Below are 26,472 nucleotides of genomic sequence, written 5' to 3'. Positions count from 1 at the left end.
ATAATTTTTTGTCAGTTAGTTAATGTAGATTTGGACCCCAGGGTATAGTTTAAAAGCGTAATACCATTTAGAAAATTACAAGCATCTAAATTACCTGAGCCTTTGCCAGCCATGACATGTGGTGAATTGAACAATGTAATAGGTATTTTGTAATTCTCTAAAATGATTTTATAAAATTCTCATGATCAAATTAGGGACTAAAGAAGATAAATTCATTCCCAGTTGATGGCAAAATCCAATCACTTGCTTTAAATTGAATTCATATAGACTGAAGCAAGCAGGACTTTAATGAGATGTACTGCAGCAGATTTGTGACTTGGTGGTGTTAACCTGAAAACCAGAACTCTTTCCGATAAATAAATATTTGTAAGAGTGTTTATGTTTTATGTCTTTTAATAAACTGAAACATCAACACAGAGTAAGTTCTGAGAGGGTATGATTTCTCATATAGTTGACATGACAGTGGTTCTACTGACAAAAGGAAGTAAGAGGACACCCTTACCCAGTTATCTCTCAAGTCCCACGTGCAACAAAAGCTGAGTATTCACTTTTTTTCTTTTCTTTTTTTTTTTTTTTTTTTTTTTTTTTTTTTTTTTGAGGCAGGGTCTGACTCTATCACCCAGGCTGGAGTACAGTGGCACAATCACAGCTCACTGTAGCACTGTAGTCTCAATTTCCTCGGCTCAAGTAATCATCTCACCTCAGTCCCCAGAGTAGCTGGGACTACAGGTGTGCACCACCAAACCGGTTTTTTTTTTTTTGAGACAGAGTCTTGCTCTATCACCCAGACTGGAGTGCAGTGGTGTGATCTCAGCTCACTGTAACCTCCACCTCCCAGGTTCAAGTGATTCTCATGCCTCAACCTCTCGAGTAGCTGGGATTACAGGCACGTGCCACCACGCCGGCTAATTTTTGTACTTTTAGTAGAGAAGGGGTTTTGCCATGTTGGCCAGGCTGGTCTCAAACTTCTGGCCTCAAGTGATCCTCCCACCTCAGCCTCCCAAAGTGCTGGGATTACAGGTGTGAGCCACTGCACCCCGCCACTTATTTTTACTTTTGTAGAGATGAGGTCTCACTACATTGCCCAGGCTGGTCTTGAACTGCTGGGCTCAAGCAATCTTCCCACCTTGGCCTCTCAAAGTGCTGGAATTATAGGCAAGTATTCACATTTAAATGTGTTTTATAGAAATTCTATGGAGAGCATTTATTACATAGGAAAATAAAAGCCCTTCTGTAAATTTGCTTCTTTTTTTCTTTTTTAGAAACAAGGTATTGTTCTGTTGTCCGGGCTGGAGTGCAGTGGTGCAATCATAGTTTACTGCAGCCTCAAACTCCTGGCCCCAAGCAATCCTCCCACCTCAGCCTCCCAAGTAGCTGGGATTACAGGCATGAGCCCCCATACCTGGCCTAAATTTGCATTTTAAAAAATGTTTCCAAAAGAATTTTTCACTCTAAGTAATCAAAATGTTTTGGAAGCAAATGCTATGCTAGGGAGGATAAGCAATTTTTTAAATGTACATAAGTGCATCACATTCAAAGTTCATTCTTACACAGCGTGCCATATAGCAGCTTATAGCAGATCACCTCAGACAATGATAAACATATTTTCCAAATAGCTCAGTCAATATCTTTGCTAGAATGAATGAAGAACAGCTTCATGTCTCAACTGAAGTCAGTTTCCATATTTAGTTGGGTGTTGACTGGCAGGAGATTCTTTTTACCCATGAATTATTTATTTACATTTACTTTTTACTCTGCCCCTCTCCTCGAGAACTGGGAAAAATACTCCATCCTTAGGTTAAGAATTTCCAGCTCTACTACAGCAACAGGGAAGACTTTGCTACTGCTGAGTCATACCTCCATTTGGTTCCTGAAAGTTCTTTAAAAGATTTTTATGAACTATTTAGGAAATAGAGAAATGAATCTATCACACACTTATATAGAGTTAAAAGAATATTAATAAAACGAGTACCCATGTGCCCACTACCAAGTTTAAGAAACAAGAGTGGCTACCTCGTGTTTGCCTGCCCAGTGGAACCTTCCTCCTTCCCCTCACCACTTCCTACCATTTCTCCCCTTTCTTTATAGTTTTAGAACGTATGTTTTTTCATTTTAGTTGTTTATAGACATTCTATCAATCCTACTTTATCCTTGTAAAACTTGCTTTTTCACTTAACATCACATTTTTTAATTTCATCCATGTCTATGTATCGCTGGTACTATTGTCACATAAGAAACAAACGCTAGGCTAGGTACAGTGGCTCACGCCTGTAATCCCAGCACTTTGGGAGGCCAAGGCAGGTGGATCACTTAAGCCCAGGAGTTTGAGACCCGTCTGGGCAACATGGCAAAACCCCACCTTTATAAAAAGTACAAAAATTAGCCAGGTATGATGATGCACACCTATAGTCTCAGCTACTCGGGAGGCTGAGGCAGGAGGGCTGCCCGAACCTGGGAGTTCAAAGCTTCAGTGAGCTGTGATCACGCCACTGCACTCCAGCCTGGGCAACAGAGTGAGACCTTGTCTCAAAAAAAAGAAAGAAAGAAAGAAAAAAAAAATCCTCAACTCAGTATTTTACTCCTTCTGAGTTCAGCTCTCACCAATAAAATGCCCAATTTAGACGATGATAAAGTCCAGCCAGCCCTTCAAAGATAGAACTCATGTTCGAACTCCCTATCTATAAGGACACCAGCTGAGCCACACATCTACAGTTCTTGGAAGGGAGAGATGGGACTACCCAGCATACCTCTTACTGCTTCTATTTTCCACCAATTCCCCATTGGCCATCTCCTTATTTGCAAAATGCTTGAGTCAAAAATGGCTACTGTTAGGTAGTGGGATCGCAAACTGAGATGCTTTAGACATCAAATAAAATACAGTCAGCTCTATTATGACACTTGGTTGGAAAATGCAAATTTGCCTCAAGCACTGTAGCTCACGACTGTAATCCTAGCACTTTGGGAGGCCAAGGCAGGAGGATTGCTTGAGCCCAGGATTTCAAGACCAGCCTGGGCAACATGGCAAAGCCCTACAAAAAATACAAAAATTAGTTGGGCACGGGGGCACAAGCCTGCAGTCCCAGCTCCACAGGAGGCTGAGGTGGGAGGATCACTTAAGCCCAGGAATTTGAGACCAACCCGGGCAATAGAGTGAGACCTCGTCTCTATATAAGAAAATAATAAAACAATAAAGAAGGCCAGGCGTGGCGGCTCATGCCTGTAATCCCAACACTTTAGGAGGCCGAGGTGGATAGATCACATGAGGCTAGGCCAACATGGTGAAACCCCATCTCTACTTAAAAAAAGACAAAAAAAAAAAATTAGCCAGACATGGTGGTGCACATCTGCAACCCCAGCTACTTGGGGGGCTGAGGCATGAGAATCGCTTGAACCTGGGAAACGGAGGTTGCACTGAGCCAAGATTGCACCACTGCACTCTAGCCTGGGCAACAGAACGAGACTCTGTCTCAAAAACAAGAAAAAAAAAAAAAGGAAAAAGAAAAGAAAAGGAAAGGAAAAAGAAAACGCAAATTTGTTCCAATGCCACTCATGTTAGGGAGGAATTTGAGCATAGTGCAAATTTTATGTCTATTTATGCACATTTCCTCCAGGAGAAATACCAGATAAATGCAGAAAATTGCACCCAATCATGTAGGAAAACACAAAATACACATGAGTCAAACATCTACCACTTCACACATATGCCAGGGTGCCATGCCCATCTATGCCTGCTGTCTCAACTTCCCCTACAACTTCAGATAGATAACCTTCCTTATGCCTTTCACAGCAACGCATAAGTCGCAGCTCTTCTGACACCCACTTCCACAAGCAAACTTCAAGTTCTTCGCAGAAAGTGACATATTTATTACGGTATTTACATATTTCTTAGCCACTTAATGTATACAACTGGGCTCCTGTTTTTACTAGGTTCCTCTTTTTGTCATACGTGTCAGTGATGAAGTTTTGTGTATTGTGCCCCTAATTCATGTTCCCCAGAAAGCCCTGTGGTTTCTGTTGTGTGATTTTGCATGGCATGGAGATTTTTAGGAATGTGTATGTCACATTATAGCAGAACTGGCTGCGCTGAGAAAATAGGATGGTAACACAGCTTATTTTTCAGGTTCCTGAAGCAGTATGTTAACATCAACCATCAAAAATTCAGCATGACATATTAAGACTTCTTTTTTCTATCTTTCCTGAAACAAGACCATGTTGAATTTTGCCTCTGACTGTCTTTTCAGGACTTCAGCCCTTTCTGCAAACTGCCTGGACCACTGTCAGGGCTGGAGGGTCCTCCCAAAGGGTGTGGATTTACTGCCATACTCGGCCCACAAATACATCTTCAAACTCTCGAGCCCACTGCCCGTGGGCATTGCTAAGGCATCAACCCGAAGGAGAACTGAACTGCATGGATCAGAGCGATAATACCGGAACTTTTAAAATTACTTCTGGCTAAATTTCCATCATCTGGGCTTTTCGGGAATCAGCTCAATTATCATGATTCTGCCCAGTAGGTCCTCATAGGTTTCAAGTTCCCCTTAATCGGTGAGGTCACTTTCCTCATACTTTGGTTACATGAAAGCGCTGAAAACTATTTATAAAAACTCTAAATTCACGGGGGTACGTTCAGAGTGCATGTACTAAAGGCAGCATTCAGGTTTTTAAAAGATTGCTATTAGCTTGCCACCAGAAGAGCAAAATGTGGCAAGAGAGGTTTCATCATCAGCGAACTTTCACAGCAATAAACCTCCACTATTGTCTCTCACATTACATCACAGATGCACTGATGAGTTAGTACAGCACGTTTATGTGTGTGGTTAATGAACTCTGATTCCACAGGCTTTAAGAGTTATGCCTGGTTTACAAAGACAAGGCTTTTATCATCTGAGAAGAAATAGCACAGAAATCTTGAAGATAGTGTATAAATCCTAAAGTCAGAACGCTGGGTTCAACTCACAGCTTACCAGCTTGGTTACCTGGGGCAAGTTACTTAACCTCTCTGTGCTTTAGTTTTGTCAACTATCAAATGCAGAATAATAGTACTTACCTCATAGTCTTATTGTGAAGCTTAATGAGTTAATAGAAGTAAAATGCTTGGAACTGTGCTTGGCACGACAGTGCTACAGAAGAATTTGCTATTCGTATTATTGGTACAAAAAATTCAGCCAGGACTCACCTCTGGTATGCCAGAGCCACAGGCATATGGTGCAAATACACGCACCAGGGAGACAGCCAAAAATGCAAACAGCAGCGCCCATAGGATGTACATTAAGTAATTCAGAATGTAAGCACTGGCACCCTAGACAACAGACACAAAACAAAAAAGGAAACATTAGCCACAGCTGACCTGAGCAACAGACTCAACCCCTCCCCATCTGTCTTCACAACAAAAGCTTTGACGGGATTGGGCAGGTTTGGTCCCCATCCTGTATAAACCAAAAGGCCAGCGTAGGTTTATCAGCTGTTGCTATTGCTACAGTCAGCACACACAAACAGAACAGCAGGTGTTTCTCCGGGAGCTGTTTACACGCGCCTTCTACAGGGGAAAGGCTCAGCAGTAATGGAAACTGTGGATGATGCTTGGTTTTAATCACCACTTGCATAGAGTTAATCAAAGGTGTGACACGGAAAATCCTGCCTCCGAGACCCTGGCAGATTAGTTTTTTCTTGTCTGTGGTGGCTTGGTCTCTCTTAGCTTTCATTAAGGCCACACCCAACCACAGCAAGCACCCGCACTGCCAATGAATACGGGTCGGGCCTGTATTTTAGAATACTGCTACTCAAGGTGGGGTCCGTGGTCCAGCCACATCAGCAGCTTATGAGACATGCAGACTCTCAGGCCTCACCCCAGAACTGCTGAACCAGACACCAGACAGTCCCGGCTGGGGCCCAGATAAATGTGTTTTAACAAGCCCTCCGGGAGGTTCTACGTGCACCAACATTTGACAGGCACTATCAGAGAAGAAAAACATGATCACTTTCAGAATAATTCATTGAACAATTTATTCCAAATTATCTGATGTACGGAGAAAGTTTTCTGAACCAAACACACAGTCTGGGGTCCTATGCATGAAGGGCCTGGTCTGCTAGGTACAGACCACACTCTCTAGGCCTCAGCTTCGTGCCACCATCTGGATTACTTAAGTAAGGGGGGCAGGAAAGAGAGGTCACCTACAAGTCAGGCCATGGACAGCCACATGTGTGCCTATTAAATGCAAAAACATGTTCCAAGAGACCACTCTGGCCTTTACAAGCACATCTATTCACACCCTATGCAGTGAGAAATCGGACTAAGAAATACCTTTCACCCACTTAAATATGTACTTTTTTGGAGGCTAAAAATAACTCTCACTCTTACTAAAGGTAATTCTTCGAATCAAAGTATAAATCTTAAAAACAGCTGAAAAGATGGATGGCCGTATTTCCCCAAAACACACATTGCAAGTAGGAGAGAAGAATAAAAATATGGCGCACAGCCAATTCTGTCTGCCCGCTCCCATCAACCCAAGTAGAGAATTTCTTTTTGGAAGTAATGGAGAACACTGAGAACGTGTGAGATTTCAAGATCCCTGTCTACTTCTGAGATTTGAAGGAATTAATTTTCAATTCCACTGAGAAAGAGGTTTCGCAAAAATGGCAAAGTGCATTCCAAATGTCTTCAGCTGTGGTAAGTCAGTCAGGCAAAAAAAAAAAAAAAAAAAAAGTGGGGAAGGGAGGAGATCCATAAATAGATTACATATATCTTGCAAGATTAGTTCTAGCTTGAGAGATCCTCACATTACCCCTAATGTGAAGCTTGGCAACCTGGTTCCCCCTCACATGGCTTTCTGATCCTTCAATAACCCATAGTCATGGTGGTAACCACTGAAATGGGTTAGAAGTTAACTCTTTCCTGAACCAAGATTTTAATAAAGATCTGAAGCACTAAATGCTATGGGTCTGTGGTTCACCACTATTATCTCCTGTGCCTAGGGCATTCTCTTTACAGAAGGCCCAGAACATCCTTTATAATGTGGTCATAAAATGCAATAGAAGATGACTGAAAGCACAATGAGATGCCACTTCATAACCACTAAGATGGCTATAATCAAAAACATATAATAGCAAGTGTTGACAGGAAGGTGGACAAATTGGAAGTCTCATACACTGCTGGTGGGAATGTAAAATGGTACAGCCACTTTGGAAAACAGTCTGGCAGCTGCTCCAAAGGTTAAACATAGAGTAACCATCTGATCCAGCAACTCCACTCTCAGATATGTACTCGAGAGAAATGAAACAAAAACCTGTACAGAAATGTTCATAGCAACATCACTCATCATAGCCAAAAAGCAAAAGCAACCAACAAATGGATAAATAAAATGTGGTCCATTCATACAACAGAATATTATTCGGCCATAAAAAAAGAATGAAGTAATGGTTCATGCTACAATAGGAAGAAACCTGGAAACATGAGGCTAGGTGGAAGAAGCCAGACACAAAGTCCACACATTGTACGATTTCATTTACATGAAATGTCCAGAAGAGGCAAATCTAGAGAGACAAAAGGTAGATTAGTGGTTGCTCAGAGCTGGCAGGTTGGGGGACATGAGACTGACTGCTAATGGAGACAGAGTTTTGGAAAGGATGACGAAAACGTTCTAAAATTAGATTGTGGTAATGGCTGCAAATCTGAATATACTACAAGCATTAAATCATACACTTTAAATGGGTGAACAATATGAACTGTGAATTTCTCACTAAAGCTGTTTTTTTTTAAAAGGATAACTTAAAAAGCTACATTCTTCTCAATTAGAAGATATAAAAGTCAACCTTATTTCTTCAGCATGATCAGCAAACCACTTTCGGTAAGAAAAAATAAGCCAAATATAACAAAATAAAGCCAAATATGAGGCTTAAAGTATATATACTTTAATATACAATGCATATATACATATATATATATGTATGCATTGTGCACATGAAACAGTGGGGAAGGGTTTTATAAGTGAAATTTGAGTGGTAGCATTAGAGCTAGAAAAAGCCAGTCATCCTAGTGTTAAGCCACGAACTTCAGAGCAGGCACCTGAAGGTGAAATCACAGACATTCACAAATCTCCCAGCAGCATTCCCAAGCACGTGTGGAATGGCAGGGGTCCCCAGCCAGGACCCTGCCCAAATACCCACCTCTGACTGGTTCACCAGCAGCTCCGACCATTTCTGCCACAGGGGACATTTGTCTCTGTCCTCAAAAGTGGTCTCGTTAGAAGTCCAGCAACACTGCTCATGGCTATACCAGAAAGCAGACAGGCAGACCCCCTCCTTCAGGTCCGTCATCCAGTCCACAGCGAGATCGATGACCCCAGCCAAGGTGCCTGGAAGAACACGAGCCACAAAGAGGAATCACCCCATGATGCAACAAGAATGAGACCAGGTGCAACACGGCGGCCAGGCAGGGGCACATCAGCAATGATGGCCCAGATTCCAGAGCAGGCAATAAACTTGCAATGGGACTGTCACTTACATAGGAAGCTTCTTTCATTAACCTTGCAGCGCTTGAACATTTATGGTATGGGCAAGGCAGCACAAGCCCAATGAGAAATACAAAAGGCTCAGTAGCTTAAACTGGGTAGGAGAGGGAGACAAGCAACTTTCCCAATTCTTCCCTTTCCAAGTTTTTGACATTGGGTATTTACACCGTAAAAGACAGAACTCCCTCAGTAGCTTCTGGGGCAGGATCCTAGAACCACACACATTAATATTTCTCAGGGAAACATGATAATTCAGACAAAATGGACTCATAACAACTACGACGGCCTCACATCATGAATGAGTAAGGTTTTGTCACCAAATGAGAACCAAACTCGGGAAAATCCTGTTTATTAAAACTCTCCACATTATTTAAATTATAAAGAATTAAGGGTCTATAAAACTAAATAACTACTTTAAAAGCCAATAGAAATGGGGGAAAACGGAACGTGCAGTTGAATGGATAACAAAAGGCGGCCTTGGGTCTCTTTCCAGAATAACGCATTCTCATCTCTCACAAAGGCAGAGAATGTTTTCAAGCATCTTCATTTTTCAGCCTTTTCACTGCATCGTTAATACAGGATTGGTTCTGCATCCACATCCTCACTGAAAGCATCCACACCTGGCATCAGCATTCACCCCTCCCTTCTCTTCTCCTGGTGTTGCATCGGATGCCGCCCACCTCAGCTCTACATATCCTTCCTCCTTGGGGCCTCGTTCTTCCCATTCCCCCTTTCTTTCTCCTGTATCTTCAACCTCTTCCTCTCCTTGCCATCAGCATTTAAACATTTAAAAAAAAACCCTCCCTGGTTCCACTTTCCCCTCTAGTCACCATCCAATCTCTTTCCTTCCCTTGGCCCAGTCCATCCCCTCAATCTACCAGGAGATTCCCATGCAGCTAAGGCAATGGCCTTAGCTCATTCCTCTAGAACAGGATCCACAAACTACAGCCCACAGGCCAAATCTGGACCACAGCCTGTTTTTGTAAATAAAGTTTTATTGGAGCACAGCCACACCATTCAATTACATGCACTCTGTGGCTGCCTTCATGCTACAGTGGCAGAACTGAAGAGCTGAGACAGAAACCACATGGGCCACAAACCTGAAAATATTGACTCTCTGGCCTCTTGCAGAAAAAGTTTGCTGATCCCAGTTCCAGAGCTCTCAGCATCATCTGACTCTGTTGACCACTCCACCCTTCTAGAAACACCTCTTCCCTTGGCTTCCACATCATGCTCTCCTGCTTTTCTCCTCACTCTCTGGTTTGCTCTGCCTCCTAGGATCTTTCTGACTCCTCCACCCAACTTCTAAAAGGCCATTTCCTCAAAGCTTCACCCTAAACCCTTTTCTCTTTTTACACTATGCTCTCAACCCTGGCAACCTTATTCACATCCTTCTATTTACCATTAGGTAAAAATGTACATCTCAAGCTATGCTTTTCCAAGCACATAGAACCCACTGCCTATTACAGAGCCAATCACTACATAGCCCAGCCGTCAGCTTCCAATGCCCACAGCAAACATCACCAATCAATAATAGCACACTCTATTGGATTCCCCTTCACAATTCTTTTGACATACCCATGACAGACATCACTAATCAATCGTGACACACACTTGTGGACTTACCTTCCCAAATCTTTGTAGCAGAGCCCTAGGCAGTCAAAGCCAATGAATGGGCATTGTTAAAGAACACAAGTCTATTTGCCTTCTTGGGTCTACTAGGTATCTCCACTTCAACCCACCGCCATCCAACACTGAACTGAAGCATCCTCCTCCCAGCCTCAGCTTTGTCCCAGCTGGGAGAGGAACCCACCATCCAGGCACACTACTGTGCAAACTAGAAAACTGGGAAAGCAACCCCCTTCCAGGCAATCCCCATATCCCAGCAGCTCCACCTCTGAAATCTCTCTTGAATCACTGCACTTACCCCCATCCCCACTCTGGCTGTCTTTCAGATCACCGTGTTGAAGTCATTGCTGGCTGGACTGCTGCAGGAGCCTCCTCTCTGGTCTCTGGCCTCAGTCCTGCCCCATTCATGGCTTCTCCACACTGTGGTCAACAGGCTTTCCAAATAGACTGACCCATGCCACTCCCTTATGGAAAGCCCTGCCATGGTTACCCATTATTCTTGGGAGAACACCCAAATCCTCAACAGGTCACCCACCCTGACAGCTGGCCCCTCAGATCTCTCCAGCTTCATCTCTTTCCCTCACTAACTCCACACACCCTGCCCACTCCATGTTCCTGGAATGTGCCGCGCTCTCCTCTCTGCACCATCTCAGCAAGCACTGCCCTCCCCTCCCGTCAGACTCCTACTTACCATCCAGATTCCAGCATTTATATCACCTCCTTTGGGAAGTCTTTCCTGACTTCCTAAGTCTGGGTTAGGTGTACTTCCCTGGCATTCCTGTGGCTGCCTGTCCTTCCTTATCACCACACCTCTCACATGCTGATATCACAATTAGCTCTCTTTCTATTTCTCTGTGTGTGTGTGTGCATGCATGCATGCGTGTGTGTGTGTGTGTACTTCCACTAGTCTATAAGTGGTGGGTAAAAAAGGTTTCATTGTCTGGTTTTCATACCACAGTGGGGGTCATGCCTGGCATCCAGACCCTGTGTCCACTCTAAGTGGTCAAGGACCCTATCTGTCTTGTCCGTTGTTATATCCACATCAGGTGCATAGTTGGCACTATATATCCATGTTAAATAAAAGATTGCAATAAATAAATGAATGAAAAGATCAGAAAACTCAGGTCCATTCATTCATTCAAGGGATAGTTACTGAACATGTACCTACTATATGCCAGTTACTCGTCCATATCTTGGGAATACGGCAGTGAAAAGAGTAGACCCAAGTCCCTGCCTTTGTGGAACTGTACCTGGGACAGGACACTGGACAAAATAAGTATATTAAAGGCTCTGTTAAAAGGTATAAGGGCCAGGTGCAGTGGCTTATGCCAGTAGTCCCAGCACTTTGGAAGGCCAAAGTGGACAAATCGTTTGAGGCCAGGAGTTCAGGACCAGCCTGAACAGCATGACAAGATCCTGTCTCTACAAAAAAAAAAAAAAAAAAAAAAAATTAACCAGATATGGTGGCACGCGCCTATAGTCCCAGCTACTCAGGAGTCTGAGGCAGGTGGATTGCTCAAGCCCAGTCTGTAACGAACCATGATGGCACCAGAACCAGACCATGTCTCAAAAAAACCAAAAAGGTGCTAAGTACTAGAGAGAAAATATAGTGCACTACAAAGGTACAGTGCCTCGGAAAACAGTCTCATGGTTCCTCAAAAAGTTAAACACAGAGTTACCATTTGACCAACCAATTCTATTCCTAGGCATATACCCAAGAGAAATAAAAACATCCATGCACACAAACACTTGTATAAAAATGTTCATAGCAGCATTATTCAAAATAGCCACAAAGTAGAAACAACTCAAATATCCATCAATGGATAAGTGGATAAACAACATGTGATCTATCCATACAATGGAATGGTACTTGGCAGTGAAAAGGAATACAGTACAGACACACGCTACAATATGGACAAACTTTGAACATATTATGCTGAGTGGAAGAAGTTAATTACAAAGACCATATAGTGTATGATTCCATTTAGATGAAATGCCCAGAATAGGCAAATCCATAGAGATAGAAAGCAGGTTAACAGTGGACTTAGGGCTGGAAGGAGGATGGTTGGGGAGCAGGCACTTGATAGCTAAAGGGTATAATTGTTCTTTTGGGGATGATAAAATTATTCTAAAATCGACCATGGTGATGGTTGTACAACTCTGTGATACATTAAAAACCACTAAATTGTATACTTTAAATGGGTGCATTGTATGGTATGTGGGTTATATTTCAATAAAGCTTTACATACATACATATATACACTCATACAGCAGGTGAGGGGGGTGAGCCCTAGAGAGGGAGGGATGTAATTTTATTGTTTTTAAAATTTTAAATATCAGACACAGGTTTGAAATTTTTAAACATGCAATTCAATAATGAAATACTTGATTCCAAATATAAAAATATATATAATTAGTCTCATTAAGTTAGAGATATCATTAGCTATTTCCTGATTTATTCTTTCATTTTAAAATGGACACATAACATTGTATGTTTTAATCGTGTGCAACATGATGTTTTGAAGTACATATACCTTGTGGAATTGTGAAAACTATTTCTTGATTTAAAGTTGGAAACTGAAACCCAATGAAAAGAAATCCTACATGCTCAAAGTATTTTCTCCAGATCATGAAATCCTGGATGCAAGCTTGGTTCCGCTTAATGCTAGTTTGCAGAGTCAGCTAAGTAAACACTGCCCCCTAGCAACAGCACGCAAGAACCATAATATTTAGTATTTCATGAGGTCTTTCCACAGGGTCCGGTAATGTCAAATTTAGAACTATCCATAGTTCTTTGTTTTTCCATAAAACAAAGGCAGAGAGCTCATTATCCTGATTTTTTAACTTTTTAAAACTGACACATAATAATTGTGTATATCAATGTCATGTTTTGATCTATGTATACATTATAGAAAGACTTGATCGAGCTAATTAAAGATTCGATCATGTCGTTATTTTAATGACAAAAACCACAATTACGTTCGCACCAACCAAATCACCTCCCCAGTTTATTTCTGTGGTGAGATTATGAAAGTCTACTCTTTCAGCAATTTTGAAATATACAATACATGATTATTAACTGTGGTCACCATGCAATGCGACAGCTCACTAAAGCTTATTCCTCCAGTCTAACTGAAACTTAAACCCTCTGATCAACATCTCTTTTCCCGTCCTGTCCCCACCCCTCCCTCTAGGAGCCACCTTTGTACTCTGTTTCTATGACACTGGTTTTTTTTTAGACTCCACATATAAGTGACATCGTGCAGTATTTGAAGAAGAAGGTGAAGAAGATGGGAGGGTCCTGTGCAGATATCCAGGAGCAAACGCGATGATTACCCCAAGTTTCATCATTATTCATTCATTCACAACCCCCTAACTGCACACCCAATCTTCCTTGCTGATTCTGGTGCTGACTGCGCTTCAGCAGGCCTCAGCTTTCTTTCGTGGTCCAACAGTGACATCTAGCGGTGACTTCTGATAAGCATCTGCGGAGATGCCGCGGACCTACCCATGAAGGGAGTCCCAAGACAGTAGCCAGTGAGGGGGCAGCCGGCCAGGCAGTGAGACCCCGGGTCCTCTCCACTGTTAGTCCAGGGAGGAAGGGGGAAGTGAGTGGGACATGGCTCTCTGGCTGTCCCTTCAAAGTGCATCCAAATCAAAAGAATCCTGTAGCCCCTTCATTTTCAGCATCACCCCATTCTCACCCTCCCATGTATTCCCTGGCTGATGTGCCCACGGGCTCTCCTTTGGCCAGCGGTGCTCACCCCTGGCTGCACCTTACAATCACAGAGGGGAGGGGCAGGCTGTGTTCAAGCCTGAGGTCCTCTCCAGAGATACTGTTGAAGTGAAGCCCGTGCAGCAGCATACTGTTTCTAGTTCCCCCTCGTGAAAGAGCTGATGGAAATCAAGTGGATAATAAAGCCAGCTGGTCAAAATCAGATTAAAGTCAGCCCAACTGGGCTCCTAGGTCAGTCAATAAATCTAAGCTGTGCCATTATCAGAACATTTATTCCTATTCTGAGTTTCTTCATTTACCCTATTTATTTCTCCTTCCTACGAGCCAAGAAAAATGACACACTATAAGGTTTTATCAATCTACTCTAAATAAGAACATCAAAATTCATAGCAAACTCCCACCCGGCCCACCTTCAAACGCCTTCACAGAAGCAGTCAGACAAAATTGGTTGTCCAATACCTTGTGACAATGAAGTCTAATTTCCTGCCCTGGCTGCTGCCAGTACATGACGGGAAATGCCACTGGGAAAGGAAGGACAGGCTTGGAGAAATGCACAGACAGCATCTGTGACTAGTAGGAAAGGGCTCCCCCTCCGAGCATTCCTCTTAGCTCTTTATGGGATGCTGAGGCAGGTGAGGAAGGTAGAGCCCTTCCCTGGAAACCAAGCCCCTCCTACGATGATCTATGGAATAAACTAAGATCACCTGGAAACTGAAAGCCCCTGGAATCACAAAACTTATCTGTGCCCCATTCGTGTTCTGTCCTTCTTAGACCACTTACTACATATATTCTGCCTGTGTTATAGTCAATTCCTGATCTGTTCTCTAACCATAACTATTATGTTGTTATATGCAGGGGATTTTTATTAAGGAAACCTCTTCATCATGCCAAATTTTTTATTCTTAGACATTAACCTTCACAATCTCCTAAAAGGACATAAGTTTTAGGAAACAATTTCCAGGAAGGGCTGGTGCATTTGATATTAAAAAGATGGGTTTCCCCTCCAGATAACATCCATTTACTCTGGAAACATCTACTGCTCGCAAACATGGCGTTGGGATTCTAAAAAGGAAAGATGCAGAGTCCCCGAGGGTCAGGTTGATGGAGGCCCCTGGGCCTGCCTCAGCTCCTGTGGGTGTCTAGCGTGGTGCTGACTATTGCAGGATGTTTCCAGTTCATCCCAGAACCTACCAGTAGTAGCAAAAGGCAATCTCATATGACGTTTTCTTATCGAAGATAATACAGTCCCTGATTTTGCTGCCGTCTACATAATCAAGAACAATCAAATATAAAATGTGTGCTTGGCTGGGCTCAGTGGCTCACACCTGTAATCCCAACACTTTGGCTGAGGCAGGAGGATGATTTGAGCCCAGGAGTTTGAGACCAGCCTGAGCAACATAGTGAGACCCCATCTCTACGAAAAAAATAACAAAAATAAGCTGAGCATAGTGGCGCATGCCTGTGGTCCTGGCTACTCAGGAGGCTGAGGTGGGAGGATCGCTCAACCCTGGGAGGTAGAGGCTGCAGTGAACTGGCATCATGCCACTGCCCTCCAGCCTGGGCAACGGAACAAGACCATTTCCAAAAAAATGTGTGTTTTCAGTCAAATCTGGTATAGTCAGAAAACTGCTCTGTGTGGAAAGGCCACCAGCTCTATCATCACAGCTCTCCAGATGCCTGTACCTGAGCTCATGCCTTGGGCATGCCTTATTGATGATGGATTTTAGGTTAAATATACAGTCATGATTTTGCCCTTAGATATTTCAAGTAATACATCCCTCCCACGGCGGTAAAAGCAACACATGCCATATTCCAAATCTCCCAGAGGTTCGTGTTTTGAGGTTTTGGCCTCTGTAGCTTCCCACGGGAGTGCCATATGCCCATCCACGTACCCGCCAGCAGGCCAATGAGCAGCATCACCACCCATCCTGACCAGGCATCCAGCAGACTCTTGATGAACTCCCATATGGACTCCTTGCTCTTGCTGGTGATCTAGAACAAAGCAGATACAGTAGCTGATCTGAATGCGTTTTCAAATTCATGCTTTTTTCCTTGAAACTGTTTCCTCAGGAAACAGGGTAATTAAGAAAATAAAATGAATGTCATCAAGCAGCTAAATTCCCACTGACGTGATTCTTTCAGTTACATGCCGCAATGGTAAGATGAGCTTTCTAGTTCATAGAGCTATAAAGATGCCACAATAGTCTCCAAAGAATTTGAGCACACACGCAAAGAATTCACTTAATTAAAAAACATACTAAATGTGATTTGATCTTTGATAATTTAAAAGCCATGCTGAAGGGGGACGTTGGTTCGGTGTCTTCATTCTGAATATGCATTACTATCTTAACTCACATTGCTAAGTTTCATTAAAAAGCCTCTTCAACACAGGGTTCATCTCCTCCTTTTGTTTTCAAGGTTAAATTTTAGCAGCATGAACTTAGAATTAGCTGGTATAGATCACGTTTGCCATAGCAGATGGACATAGCTATACACACCTCCCTGTGCTAACAGAATCATATGCTCCTCTGAGATCATCATTCCCTCATAGCCTTTTAGAGCAGTGGTGGGGAAAAGTTTTCTGTAAAGGACAAGAGAGTAAATATTTTGGGCTTTGTGGGCCAAATGGTCTCTGTTGCAATTCCTCAACCCTGCCACTATAGTACAAAAGGAGCCATAAAAATACGGAAGTGGATGGGCATTGCTGAATTCCAATAAAACTTTATTTACAAAACGAGGTGCCAGCTGGCTTTGGCTGGTGGGCCACAGTCTGCTGAGCTGTGCTCTAGAGGGCAGACTGCCTCGACCCCACATTCTTGCACCCTAGAGCCAACAGGCTGCAACATCTTCATGACTAAGCCTGGCTCCCTACACATTCCCCTCCTCCTTTCGTGCCAGCCCTTGTGAGGTGACGTGACACAGTCACACTGTCCATGTCACTCCTCACCCTCATCTGAAACAGCTCTCCCCTCACCGCCAGCCACCATGCCGCTGGCTTGCCTCCTACCTGACCTCTCCATAGAGGGTGACCTTGTGAGCAGGCCCCTACACAACACCCTCTCCATTCACAGGAGACTGCTCTTGGCGGGCTCCCCTCTTGTCACGGGCTCTCCATCTGCCTCCCCTGGACCTGGTAACTCTGGGCACCGCCTCCTCCCTTCTCTCTCTGCACACCCAGGCCACTGTGGCTGCTTCTAAAGCTTCAGCCTCCACTTGCACACAAGGACCTCATTCTTCCCCCGGCCCTTCCTTCACCCCTGAACCACAGAGTTCTCGCCACCTGTGATCACCCGTCCGCAGCACAGCTCAAACCAACGCATCTACACAGAACTCACTGGCCTCCCCGGCAGTCTGCCAGTCCCCCCTTGCTTCCTCTAGGCATCAAAGGCATCATCCTCTTCAGGCCACAGCCTGGTGTTCTGTGACCCCACTCTCCTCCTGGACCCAGCACCTCCCCTGAATCCTGTCCGTGGCGCCTCAGAATACCTCTCAATCCTGATCCCCTCTCTCCACCTGCACATCACTGCCTTCAGTCTCCTGAACTCATTTCCAAGCTTCCTGTTTCTCCCTTTGCAGCGCATCTTTATTGTCTTCTGTGGCTTTCAGCATGAAATACAAACTCCTCTCCACCGCCAGCATGGCCGTTCCCCCACATGGCCCTGCTGCCTCCATTTCCACACTCATCCCCATCCCTCCCCCTGCAGGAATACTCAACCAGATCATCGGAGCTCCCCGAATTGCCCAGATACACCACATTCCTTCATGCCTCTGTGACTTAAAAAAGGGGGGCATTCCTGATGTTTAGAATTCTTGCCCTTCCTCTGCCTAGCAAAATCTTAGTCATCCAAGACCCAACTGAAATGTTACCCTTGCTGAAAAACCCTTCCCTAACTGAACCTAAATGATCCCACAGCACTTGACAGATAACCATTGTGGTTCATTAAAATATATACTGATTGCCAACTAGACACCAGGCACTGTCATATGTCCTTTCATATACACATAATCTCATTTCCTCTTCAGGCATAATTGCTTCCATCCTCATGGATGAGAAACAGAGTCCAGAAATGGCACCTGCAAAGTCCCCTCCCTCTCCTCCACACCACACTCCCTCCATATGACACATCGTCCTGCCCAAAAGTCCTGCTAATACAATGATCTGCCAATATATCTGCTCCTCCCACTGGCTCTTTTCCTCTTTAGACCCTAACCCAGCACATGACACATACGTGGACCTAAGCTGCAGCTCAGTAACTTCTGAATGAAAGCATGGCTTAGCCATTTGCAGTGTGTCCTTTCAGAATGCCACTTACCTTCCTGTGTCTGTCGGTGTCCCGTGACTTTTCCCTTAGCCAGTCGATGGTGTGGAAGTCCTCATATGTCCCCACGTCAGGGAACGGCTCATCGAGGAAATCCATCAGGTTTCCAGAGCCACTCATCACTCCCGCATTGACCATGCTAATTACACCTGGGCAAGAAAACCAGTCATTAAAGATGTGAGCAGGACACGCCACGGACATGACAGAAGAATAGTCCGTGTACCCTATTTTCTTACATAAGAAAAATTATTTCAGCACAGGCATCTGTGCTGTAATGAAATATATACACAGTCAATTCTCATGATTCGTGGAGGTTATGCTCTATAAAGTCACCTCAAACACTGAATTACTGAATACTACTACTGTTCCCAAGATAATACAGGGTTAGGTTCCTGCAAAATCTTTGGTCACATTTTCATCAAACAATCAAGCTGTACCTTGTTTATGTACTTCTGTTTAAAGACACTCTATTTAATAGATATTGTTTAACATTGACCTCACAGCCAGCAGCATTACCACTCATGCCTGAACGAGGCTTCTCCATAAAACAAGTCACAGCCCTCTCACGCTCAGGAACACCAGACAGCTTCCCAGCACTGCATTGCAGGGCCATTTTAAACAGCAAAATTACCAACAAAAAAAAAAGCACAAAACTGTGAAAAACATGGCACTAAATGGAACACGAAAAGGACCCTTGTTGACAGGAGGAGAGTGGAAGCAGTAAGGCAGAGCATCGCCCTCTCAGACCTCAGCGAGGAACGGGCACTGCTGACACTTTTTGTCGCTCTACACACACACATATCTATGAACAACCTCGAAAGCTCCATGAGTATTGATCTGGGGGCTACACATACATTTTAGCCAGTAGGCAAATTTGCAAATATGGAATCTGCAAATGAAGATCAATTATATACATTCCTAGAAAACCTCACATTCTGCAAAAGCAAGGTGTCCAAATGACAGGGCTGGAGGGGCAAATAGGGTTTAAATGAAAATAATGGTAATCAAACCAATAATTGGTTCCCATGGGAGACAAAGCAGACCACTCAGGCAGGCAGCCTATGTGAATGTCATCATGGATATTCAAAATGTACTCCAACGGCACAGTGAAAATGCTGGCAAGACTTTAATGAGCTGGTGGGAGCCCAGGCAATCTGCAGATGGCAGGAGCCCTCTGTGTGAATGGGGCCACCCTGGAGCTGGACAAGGGAGGTGGGACAACCTGCCACGAGCCAAGAACCATGAGAAGCTGGTGGCACACTGCCCTGGGCAGGGAGCTCCAGGACAGATGCTCATTTTTAATGTTTTAAAATGCAGTCAAAAGGGCTCCTGCGGCCAGGGCAGTAGCACAGGTGAATGTATCTTCCTTTCCTGTCCAAGATAATAATTCCACTCCCACTATTCCAGCTCCCCTCACCTGGAAAACAATCGCGAGTGAACCAACATCATCTCCCATATTCTCCCACCATCACAGCCTGATCTCAGATTGCACAGGAGCTCATTTCAGCTGCAGAAAATGCTTTGCAGTGGGACCGAGGCTCACCACCAGTTAGCAGAGAAAAGAATACACTCTTACAGAGACAAGAGGTTGGAATATGCACTAAATAAGAATTACTTTGGCAAAGAGCATGGAAATTTGAATTATAGGATGAGGACCACAAAAGTGCTGGAATAGATGGTTAAACATTTGAAGGGTGGTTATAAAAACATTTGAGTACAGGCTTCTCTCATGTATTTATATATCTGGAGGACTCAACCACGACCCAGTGAAACTGCATTTTAATCAAATTGAAGAGTCACTATGGGCAAAGTAGGGTAATCACCTTACAAGCAATAAAATGGTCACAGTGATTGATTTATTGATCATCAGTGCAACTCGGCTGCTTTAAAACTTTAAAAGTTTGAGATTTGAGCCATGCCAAGTTGAAAACAATACCCCCTGATGAGTGCCCAGGGAAGAATCACATTGCATAAGTCAGTAGCAACCAATGATATTAGGAAGAGAGTAAAATTAGAAAGCAAAGATTTCATTCTCATTTATACACAAACAAAATGAAAATAACCTCTTAATATATGTGGTAAAGAAAATCTCTGATGGGAAAAACAAGACGACAGGCTGTTGACCCTCCAAGAGAGTGCTTGTCAGAAAAACCCAGCCAGCAGATAGAACCGCAGGGACTTGGGCAGTCTATTCAAAAGGAGTTGATGCTACCTAAAATTTAACTACATCTCTAGTCAAACAACTACTTCAGGCAATAATACCTGAAACAAAAAGTCACTGTAGAGAACAATCGTATCTTTAAACTTTGACGGAACATGTAGTGGTCCTGAGGAAAATAAACAGGCTCTGATCTGCAGAGCCTCAGAGGACTTCCCTGGGGACTCAGAAGGAGGTGGTGGTGCCTATTGTGAGGTTGGGGTTAAAAGATCATCTAGGGGCCAGGCACGGTGGCTCGCGCCTGTAATCCCAGCACTTTGGGAGGCTGAGGCAGGTGGATCACCTGAGGTCAGGAGTTCAAGACCAGCCTGGCCAACATGGTGAAACCCCATCTCCACTAAAAATACAATAATTAGCCAGGCGTGGTGGCAGGTGCCTGTAGTCCCAGCTACTCAGCAGGCTGAGGCAGGAGAATCACTCGAACCTGGGAGGTGGAGGTTACAGTGAGCCAAGATTGCACCACCGCACTCCAGCATGGGCGACAGAGCAAGACTCCATATCTCAAAGGGAAAAAAAAGAAATCATCTAGGTCCAGCTGACCACAGATTTATGTGTCAGTCCAGCCAAGATCAGCCAACTTTGGCCCAATCCAACCATGCAGCCAACCTGTAGATTTGTGAAAATAGTGAATGGTGGTTGTTTTAAGCCACTGAGTCCTTTGAAGGAGTTGTTAATCAGCAGCATGATAATAATGGGTTACTAGGTAGAATGAACTTGAGCTCTGAAGGAGAGAAAGGAAGACAGGTCAAGTTAGCTGGGGCAATGCAGACCAACTCAGGGGAGGACTGGAGCAGCCATAGATGACAGTACCAATAGTGAGAGGGTGGAGTGGAATTTGCCCCAGTTCAGGCTGGAGGTATCCTGCCTGACAAGAGAACATCTCTCCTACACAACCATTATATGCCTCCAAAGGGACTGTGGAAGGAATGCAGGACACCTATATCTTGTAACCAATGCCTAAAGGCAAGAAAGTGTCAGTAGGTTTGGTCTCCAAGCATGAAGACCCCAAGAAGTCAGGCTCAAGTTCTTCAACAGCAGATCCTGTCCGGTAAAACTCACTTCACTCAGGACTCAACGAAGACAAGCATGTATTAATACAATAGTATTAATGATGTCATTTACAGCTCTGATGTTAAAAGCGACTCTGAATGGGTCAGCTCGCCCTCAGAACAGGGATCTTTAACACTCAAAGGAAACCTGAACTTTTTATGGTTGGGTGTTAGCAATAATACAACAGGTTCTAGAAGATGAAAGAAAGCAGGAAATCACCCAGATCAAGATCTAGAAGGACAGATTCTAAGTAGAATCAAGGCTTGGCTGAATATAAAAATGCCACCCTAGGTGAATTATGGTTATCCATGTTTGACCAAAAATGTCAGGCAGAAACCCGTATCTTTGAATGTGCTTTTGTCTTCTACCCTGAACCTTCTCCTCTGCCTTGAAAGCTCCTATTCACATTGCAGAACCCTGTTTTGTTTCACCCTATCCGTGGAACTTGCATTAATTTCCCCAGACATAGTTGGGGCATCCTCTTTAGCCATCCCAAAAGATTCTTTCTTTTCTTTCTTTTCTTTTCTTTTCTTTCTTCCTTCTTTCCTTCCTTCCTTCTTTCTTTCTTTCTTTTTTTTCAGGGTCTCACTCTGTCACCCAGGCTAGAGTGCAGTGGCGCAATCACAGCTCAACACAGCCTCAACTTCCCAGACTCAAGCCATCCTCCTGCCTCAGCCTCTTGAGTAGATGGGACCACAGATGCATGCCACTACACCGGCTAATTTTTTTTTTATTATTTGTAGAGACAGGGTCTCGCTATGTTGCTCAGGCTGGTCTCAAACTCCTGGGCTCAAACAATCTTCCTACCTCAGCCTCGCAAAATGCTGGGATTACAGGTGTGAGCCAATGCACGCAGCCCATCATATCTTTATTTATCCTAGTATTGGGGTCTCATTGGACTCAGCAAGACCATCCTCACCCAGGGTCTTTCACAAGGTCTTAGTCAGACAGGGGTTGGGGCTGGCATCATCTGAAGGCTTGTTCACTCACACATCTGGTGCCTGGGCCAAGAGACTCAACAGCTGGAGACTAAAACAGCTGGGGTTCCCAGGCCTCTCTCTCTTTCCATGTGGCATCCCCATGTGGTCTCTTCAGCTGTGACTTTGGATGGCAGTATTTCCTTTTATTTATTTATTTATTTATTTATTTATTTTTTATTTTATTTATTTTTTTTTTGAGACAGAGTTTCACTCTTGTTGCCCAGGCTGGAGTGCAACGGCGTGATCTCGGCTCACCGCAACCTCTGCCTCCCGGGTTCAAGCTACTCTCCTGCCTCAGTCTCCCAAGTAGCTGGATTACAGGCATGCGCCACCCCACCCAGCTAATTTTGTATTTTTAGTAGAGACGGGGTTTTCCATGTTGGTCAGGCTGGTCTCGAACTCCCGACCTCAGGTGATCTGCCCGCGTTGGCATCCCAAAGTGCTAGGATTACAGGCGTGAACCATTGTGCCCGGCCGGGTGGCAGTATTTCTTATCCAGAGGCTCTGGGCCCCAAAGCAAGTGTGTTAAGAGAGAGAGACCATGCAGAAGCAGTATCACCTTGCGTGGCCCAGCCTCAGAAGTCAGGTACCATCCCTTTTGTCACTTGCTCTTCATTGAGGCAGTCACAAAATCCCACCCAGGTTCAAGGGGAGAGGAAGTAGACTCCACCTCTTGATGGGGAAATGGCAAAGTTCTAGATGAGCATTCAGAAATCAGAGGTATTATTGTGGCTACTTTTTAAAAACACACAACCAACCTCCCAACTTATAAAACTTCTTGACAAATACAGAAAAGTATCAAGAAAAAAATAAAGATTACCCGTCATCATGCCCTTGATAACTCCCAGAACCTGTTGGTATGTTTTCTTCGTAGATTTATTTTAAAACAAAATGGCAGTATGAGATACTTGGATCTTCAATATTTTACTTTGTCCCTCTATATTCAGTTGTTCATCACAAGAGAGGCAGCATCACATGCATACTGGTTAAAACACAGACTCCAGAATGGCACTGCGTGGGTTCAGATATCACGTCTGTCACTTACTACCCGTGTGACCTTAAGCAAGTTGCTGGACCTTTCTTACTGTGCCTCAGTCTCCCCCATCTATGAAGTAGGAATTGCAGCACTACCTGCCTCAGGGTGCTGTGAAGAAGACAGAATGAGCTGACATTTGTAAAGCAATTTGTGCCTGGCATGTGGTTAGTGCTTCATAAATGTTTGTTAAAATGAAAATCATGTTTCATGGAAACACCCCTTCCTTACCCCCCTGCATGTCACCTCATTTCTGAAGTTGATCTGCTCACTCCTCTGCTGTCTGTAGCTGATAGAGGGGACCCGATGGACTCCAGTTCTGCTCAGGGAGATTGTGGTGGTCCAACTGAGTTTCTGCGGAACCTTCTGTGGGCTTCCACTTACCAAGAATCAGTGAGGCCATTAAAACATGAATCTATGTCTGACATTTGAAATACCTTTTCCTAAAACCTCCTCAAAGCATTTATTTTGAGGAGACTGTTTAGACTGTTTTCTTTCAAATCTGAAATACCTCTATTAAAAGTGGCAAGACCACTAACCAAGAGACTTGTATGACTCCCAAGTCTGGGTGTGTGACCACAGTTGACCCTCGCTGCCCCTCTCTTGAAAGCCAGGACCCTGGGATGCTCCCTCCCCTGCCCCTTCACCCCAGTACGTGGCACAGGGAATGAAACTTAGCACCAGCCCCTTTCACCCTCGCAGGGACAAGCAAACATTTTGTCATTAATTAAAACTCTTTGTCTCTGCCACAGATAATGTTCAGGCCTGAGACTTTACAGAAAGTTCAGAGCTATCTTCACTGCCAGCTGTGATTATCTGTCATTACAGAGCAGAAAATCCTAAGAAATACACTCTTCAGTGTCAGCAAAATGAAAACTTTGAGATCCTCTGGGTGGTCATCTCACACCCTCAAAAGGGATCCTCTCAAAAGTTATCACAATATTTGCAACCATTATGGCCCTTAACACCTAGAAGTGGGGACCAAGAAGTTCAATTCAGAAGAGATTAAGAACTATATATAAAAAGCAACCTACAGGTAAGCAGTGAAGTCTTTTTTAATTTGTTTTGTTTTGTTTTTGTTGTTTTTTGTTTGTGTGTTTGTTCTTTACTGCTCCATTTCTTTGGCTGTGAAGCAATGAAGTCTTGGAGGAAAAAGCAAGGAGCGGAGAGCCCAGGCTCAGCTATGAAAATGGGCCCCAGTGGCTACTAAAAAGATTCCCATTCCTCTCCCATCAGACCAAAGGAAAACAGACATCATGAAAATGGGGGTGAAGTCAGGTATAATCACAGGAAAAGTCCAGGAAGCAAGTTATCTAGGATATTTTCGTTTACCCTGTTTTTCTGAGAACTGCAGTTTTAGTAAACAAAAGTAGTAAAATTAACATGCCCATGGTAGCTACATTCTAGAAACTGCTCTGTGCTACTCAACTGGCTTGGATCTAGGGGAAGGGTCTGGATTACCTGGAGGAAGTCAGGCATTCCCCCTGTCTGTCAACTTTCAAGATATCTGCATTGGGAGGAGTAGCAGGAAGAATGGACGAGGTACCTGTCACCTTGAGACCTTTTCCTTCTGACGTATACAGATACACACAGGTCTGTAGCAGCAATCTCTTACAGCATTTTTTTTTTCTTACAGCATTTTTAAAGAGGTAATTCACATACCATAAAATGTACTCTTTTAAAGTGTACAATTCAGTGGTTTTCAGGAAATTCACAAGGCTATCCAGTCATCACCACTATCCAATTCCAGAACATTTTCATCCCCCTAAAAGTGACCCCCTACCCATTAGCAATCACTTCCTTCTCCCAGCCTAGGTAGCCACTAATGTACTTTCCATCCTATGGGTCTGCCTATTCTGGACACTTCATATAAGTGGAATCATGCAGTATGTAGCCTCTTGCATCTGGCTTCTTCCACCAAGCATAATGCTTTCAAGGTTCATCGAGGCCGTGGTGCATATCAGTGCTTCACCCCTTTTTATTTATTGCTGAATAAGATTCCATTGTGTGGCTGTATCACATTTTGTTTATCCACTCATCAGCTGATGGCCATTTGGGTTGTTTCTACTTTTGGGCTATTATGAATAAGGCTGTTAGGAACATCTGTGTACAAGTCTTTGCATGGACATATGTTTTCATTTCCCTTGGGTATATGCCCAGGAGTAGATTGCTGGGTCAGATGGGAACTCTGTTTAACCTTCTGAGGAGCTGCCAGACTGAAATCACTTTTCTTGAGTAAGCTTTTTATTGAAGTAAACAACTATTCGCAAAATGCAAAAATCATAAATGAACAACTCCACACATTTTCACAAAGGGAACTCACCCATGTATGGAGTGCTCAGATCAAGGGACGAAACATGACCAGCCCCTAGACACCACTTCAAGCCCCCGCTAGTCCCTAACCCACCCCTAAGGGTAACCACTATCCTGACCCTCACACTATAGATTACTGTTGCCTGCTTCTGAACTTTAAAGAAATGAAATCTTTTTTCCAGCTTCTTTCATTCTCTATTATGTTGCAAGATCTACCCATGTTATTCAGTGTAACTATCTGTTCATTCTCTTCGCCCTGTAACAGGGGCCACCAAACTTTTTCTGTTAAGGGCCAGAGAGTAAATATTTGAAGCTTTCGGGGCCATATAGTCTCTGTCAAGACTACTCACCTCCACCGTTGTCATTGGAAAGCAGCCAGAGACCATAGACACATTAATGCCTGGTGCTATGTTTCAATAAAACTTTATTCACAGACACTGAAATATGAATTCTAGATCATCTTCGTGTGTTGCAAAATATTATTTTTTTGGCTTTTTCTCAACCATATAAAAATGCAAAAACCATTCTTAGCTCATAAGCTGTTTGAAAGCAGGTGGTGAGCTGGAGTTGGCCCACAGGATCACGAACTTGGCCGACTCCTGTTCCACAGTATTTGACTGAGGAATCAGCCCCAGTGTAGTTATCCATTCTACTGCGGCTGACACCTGGCTGATTTCCCATTTGGAG

General features: G+C 43.8%; 1 protein-coding gene across 1 annotated transcript in view; it reads right to left on the bottom strand.

The window, feature by feature from the left end:
• CLCN4 (chloride voltage-gated channel 4) overlaps positions 1-26,472 on the bottom strand; it is a 79,235-nt gene that overhangs the window by 34,226 nt on the left and 18,537 nt on the right. Inside the window, exons 2-5 of the mRNA XM_005592942.4 lie at positions 18,186-18,340; positions 15,765-15,864; positions 8,164-8,351; positions 5,177-5,299 (exon numbers count right to left, since the gene is read on the bottom strand). Of these exons, the coding sequence (XP_005592999.1) occupies positions 5,177-5,299; positions 8,164-8,351; positions 15,765-15,864; positions 18,186-18,329 (555 nt within the window). The 5' untranslated portion in view covers positions 18,330-18,340. The remainder of the gene's footprint in view (positions 1-5,176; positions 5,300-8,163; positions 8,352-15,764; positions 15,865-18,185; positions 18,341-26,472) is intronic.

This window comes from Macaca fascicularis, chromosome X (genome assembly GCF_037993035.2).
Source record: "Macaca fascicularis isolate 582-1 chromosome X, T2T-MFA8v1.1".
NCBI lineage: Eukaryota > Metazoa > Chordata > Mammalia > Primates > Cercopithecidae > Macaca > Macaca fascicularis.
The sequence above is the reverse complement of the archived record's forward strand: the minus strand, read 5'-3'. Positions and strand labels throughout refer to the sequence as shown.